The following is a 5038-nucleotide window of genomic DNA, read 5'->3' as shown; positions in this document are numbered from 1 at the left end:
ATTGTTAGTCAACTAATAGCCATGATTCAAATAAGTATGTTTAGCTAGTTGTTTTACTGAAAATAATACCTTGATTTCCTTTTGACCTAGATATAAAGGTCACAATGACCTAATTAATATGCATTGCACACCCGTTGTAAATGATGCAAGCATGCTCAAGTTAAATTAAAATGTCTTGAACTGTTTAAAAATGACAACATGTTATCAGTAGAAGATTCAGAAGAAACTGTAAAGCCAAAATGGGTGTGATCATGGTTCGACAGAATTATTGGGTAGGTGGGGGGTAATGAAAAAGGGGCGTAACTCTGCATACAAAACCTCTAAATGAAAAAAAACAACATTCTGCAGTAAACTACCTTGCATAGTAATGAAGTGAAGAAGGACTTAATTTGAAATATACCGAGTAGTTTAAGAGAGGCAGTCCAGCAAGTTTGTGTGTTATAGTCCAGACAAGTTTGTTTTAACACACAAACAGCTGGCCAGGGCTGGACACCATGATTTCCATGCATGTAACTTCATTGTAAGGGTATGATTAAAAAGAAAAACTTATTTATTTTAGTAATGTTAGAGATATATAACAGATTGTTCCGTGAGTTGTCCAAGTGTTTGGGAAAAAGGCAGAGTGCAATGAGAAAAACAATGTTCCAGAACAATGGTTTGAATCATGGCTATAAGAATCCACCAACGTATTCATATCGAAATGAAGACAGCAAAATTTACATAATTTTAGAGGTGCATTTAAGGATTATGTTTCAAAAACAATTGAAAAGTTTATTTTTTTCCCTGCAACAATTGTTGTTTTTTCTCTCCTTATATGTATTTCATAAAGAACCTGGTGTTCACGTTAAGGAACCTCAAATTCCAACTTTTATACAGTCTGTTGCGTTTGAAAAAAAAATGAGATTGATACTTATTATGAGATTTGACAAGGATGACTTCAAATTCAATAATTAAAAAAGTCTTGAAAATAAACATTTCAAACAAACATATAACACATTTATACTGAATTACACACCATACTTCCATTAAGGGTTAACTCGCTAGAATTCTAAGGGTAGGTGGCGGGTTGGGTTGGAGAGAAATTAAAAAGGCAATGTATTGGCTTATCAATAATGAATTTAATTATGTAATTTCAGTCCAAAAAATAATAAGCATGTTTCAAATATATAAATGAAAAGAAAATTAAGGTATGAACAAACAATTAAAAATAAAATCTCAATTATGAAACAGCAAAACTAGGAAATTGATTTATGTAAAAAGTAGGCTTTCAACAAATTTAAAGACGTGATTTAAGAAAATCGACCATCAATGTATAGAATGAAAAGCACTGTTTGATCACATGACCAGGTGAAATATCTGTATCACTTCACTGAGTTTAATCTTCCTTGCTCTTACTAACAACCCTTTTTGGCCCATATTACCTTGTCTTTCATCCATCTTAAGCCATTATATGTATGAATACTAAACATTTCCCGTACTTATAATCTTCAGTCAAATATAGTTAACACATTATTTCTCTAAAACATCCTTCTCAACAAAAAAAAAAAAAAAAAAAAAAAAAAAAAAAAAAAAAAAAANAATCACATCAGTTTCATATAAAATGAGAAAGGAAAGAAAGCTTGTATAAACTGTCTTAATGAGGAAACTTTCCACTCCAGATCTACAGGTAAACATCTCCCCATAAATCACTCCAGATCTACAGGTAAATATCTCCCAATAAATCACTCCAGATCTACAGGTAAACATCTCCCCATAAATCACTCCAGATCTACAGGTAAACATCTTCCCATAAATCTCATGTAACAAACATCCTAAGCGTCATTGAACATTTTTCACTAACAATGTCTTCTTCAGCACTATTTGAATATCAAATAACAGAACAACAAAAATATTCAGTTTGATTCTTCCTGTCTGAATAACAGGTCTGAATAACAATACAATTGTACTAAACTTGCAAGTCTGAATATAATACACCTGTACTAGACTTAGAAGCAGTGAACCTTAGCTTAATGTGGCTGCAACGCCCAATCACATGAAATCATTTAATGTCCAAAAACGTTTTTGCGCGACACATTTCTGAAACACTGATTAGGTTCGTCAGAAATCTAAATTAAAATCATTTTCATTATCTTCACGGAGATGTGAGTGTTGAAATAATGGTGGAAATAAAACAGATACAAAAGATTGAAAAACTCAAACCTGTATCTTGTATTATCCCTACCCTATATAACCAATCTCCTGACTGAGGAGCTCTCAGTAACCTAGACACAATCCATGTCTGTGGTAACCACGGTAACCTAGACACAATCCATGTCTGTGGTAACCAAGGTAACCTAGACGCAATCCATGTCTGTGGTAACCAAAGTAACCTAGACACAATCAATGTCTGTGGTAACCAAAGTAACTTAGACACAATCAATGTCTGTGGTAACCAAAGTAACCTAGACACAATCCATGTCTGTGGTAACCAAAGTAACCTAGACGCAATCCATGTCTGTTGTAACCACGCTAACCTAGACACAATCCATGTCTGTGGTAACCAAGGTAACCTAGACACAATCCATGTCTGTTGTAACCAAGGTAACTTAGACACAATCCATGTCTGTGGTAACCAAAGCAATTTATACAGACATGATCACTGTCAAAGGTTTCCCAGGAACACAAGACTAGATTTATGTCTGAGGTAAGCTAGACAAAAATGCCCTAGACTGTGGTAACCTAGGTTACCCAGACATGATTATACATGACTGAAGTAATCTAGGCCAGATGTAACAAAAAACACAAATAGCACTTTGCAACCATTAGTAACAAAATTCATAAGTAACACTTTAAATTACACAGCTTCTGCTTCTAGTTTATGGGGAAATAGCACTTCAAAGGAGGTGGCGTGTCATAGGAACTTTTCTTCATTTCCTCTGCTGTAATCTCAGTAATAAGTTGGGAAATGAAGCAATACTACATTCAATATCAAAAATTAGGACAGACATGGAATTGATCTCCTGTCAATTGATCAATGTAGAAACAGTTACAAACAATGGAGAGATTACCAATACTGGACAATACATTCTCTCAGTCACTAATTAAGGAGCTTATGTGACCAATCAACTTTGTATTTCGGAGGGATTAACAGAAGCAACCAATAACAGCAGAAACAAACATAACAACACATAGCTTTTTTGACAAAAACAAAATCTTAAAAACTACAAAGCACCAATATGTTGCATTAATCTAAGAGAATAAGTACACCCTAACCATATATGTATGGTGTATGAGGTAAGGAGTTTATACAATAAATACCCGTTCTATTTCTACATTGTTCTCAGTATGGTCCATACAAACATCTCATCATTCATGGGCATGCAAGGCTAATCTGACCACAGAACTTAAACCACATCACATAGACATAGCCACATGGTTGTGTATTGGGTAATTACATTTCAAAAGGGTCAAGTTCCAAACAGCTGACTATGTTGGGATTCAACGAGCATGTGGCGTAGTCAATTTGTTATGTTGAGAATACTTGTGATAAACATCTCTATATATTAAAGAATATTTTTCCTCATATCAACTCTGCAACTTATGGTAATAAATTATTTGACGTTTGGGAATTTTCTGATAACATTTCTTGTTGAGCTATAAATAAGCACTTAAATGAATCATAGGATACATTTTGTTTCCAATTTTGTAAAGATTTTATGAGCACAAACATTGATTGATATCAAATTCTCTTTTTAAACCAAAGATCACTGCACTTGAAGGCAAAGAAGACTGATACAGTCGGTAGGTTCAGAAATTCCATCATAATTAGGAGAAACTGTGATTCCCAGTACATATCTTGATTTAGATTCTATATATATAGTGGCAAAAATGTCATGTCATTCAGGTTTCTAGCACTCACTTAGTTTGACAAAATGACGGAAACAAAAACAACAAAACCCTGAAAATTTTAGCACGCTTAAATAAGTAGATACAGTATGTATATAAAATAAAATAGATGGTAGTTTCGTAACTTGGCTATGGACAATATTGCAAATATCCTACATAGTCTATCATATATAATGATGCAGCACTAGGTATGGGGGTCTACGAGTTCATCTATCAACAAGATATGCATAACTTAGTGAAAAAAAACAAAATCGTAATGAAAAAAACCCCATAATAATATAACTGAGACAGACTCAGAATCAGTGGTTAACTGACCAAGCACAAACCCAGACAACAAATGTCCTGACCAAGTACAAACTTCGATCAGAAATCATACCTGATGTATCAGCGCACATCTAGGCTACCCGTTTTACCGTAAAATTGATTTGTTTTGACTGTATCATCAATTGACCAAAGAATGGACATATGTCTCACACGAGGCCAGCAGTGGTCAGTCCCACCCTTTGCAGCTCTGACCACAGTCAATGTTACTATGAGTTGATGGTGATAGGCGCAGTGGACATCGGTGTAGACTCGCCGCTCCCTGACAGCACCCCGCCGCGGGAAGCAACTGCATGCTTGATAGGACCTATAAACAGATAAGGCAACACGTAACATCTCAATGGCAATCCTATCTATGTGGTGTGAATTCATAACTCTCTTTGTGGTATTTCTGTTTCTCAACGATTGTGTATAATTTATTGTTTGATTAACAGAAATGAGAATGATTCCTATGGTTAAAGGGACTTAACTCAAGAATACTGGTGTGCAACAGATCAAGTGGCATAACCCTCTTTCCGACTCCACTTGATCTGTTGCACACCAGTATTCTTGAGTTAAGTCCCTTTAACCATAGGAATCATTTTCATTTCTGTTAATCAAACAATAAATTATACACAATCGTTGAGAAACAGAAATACCACAGTTTGCATAAGTTATATGGAGCTATATATTCTGACTGTAACAGTGATTACTTAAAAACAGTTTAAAACCTTGTAGGCAGCATAGATAATATGGATTAGTAGGGTTACTTTTAACGCTTATAAGCAGTGTAACTCAAGTGTAAGTAGGGTTACCTAAATACAGGTGCAAGTAGGGTAACTCAAATCACAAA

General features: G+C 34.6%; 1 protein-coding gene across 1 annotated transcript in view; it reads right to left on the bottom strand.

Annotated features, from left to right (window-relative positions):
• Nucleotides 1–1580: 1580 nt before the first annotated feature.
• Nucleotides 1581–5038, bottom strand: part of LOC110446572 (transforming growth factor beta receptor type 3-like) — a 34368-nt gene continuing 30910 nt past the window's right edge. Inside the window, exon 13 of the mRNA XM_021491779.1 lies at nucleotides 1581–4513. Coding sequence (XP_021347454.1) covers nucleotides 4416–4513 — 98 coding nt within the window. The 3' untranslated portion in view covers nucleotides 1581–4415. The remainder of the gene's footprint in view (nucleotides 4514–5038) is intronic.

Source organism: Mizuhopecten yessoensis, unplaced genomic scaffold, assembly GCF_002113885.1.
Source record: "Mizuhopecten yessoensis strain PY_sf001 unplaced genomic scaffold, ASM211388v2 scaffold2803, whole genome shotgun sequence".
Classification (NCBI taxonomy): domain Eukaryota; kingdom Metazoa; phylum Mollusca; class Bivalvia; order Pectinida; family Pectinidae; genus Mizuhopecten; species Mizuhopecten yessoensis.
Note: the sequence above shows the minus strand (reverse complement) of the source record. Positions and strands in the feature narration are given on the sequence as shown.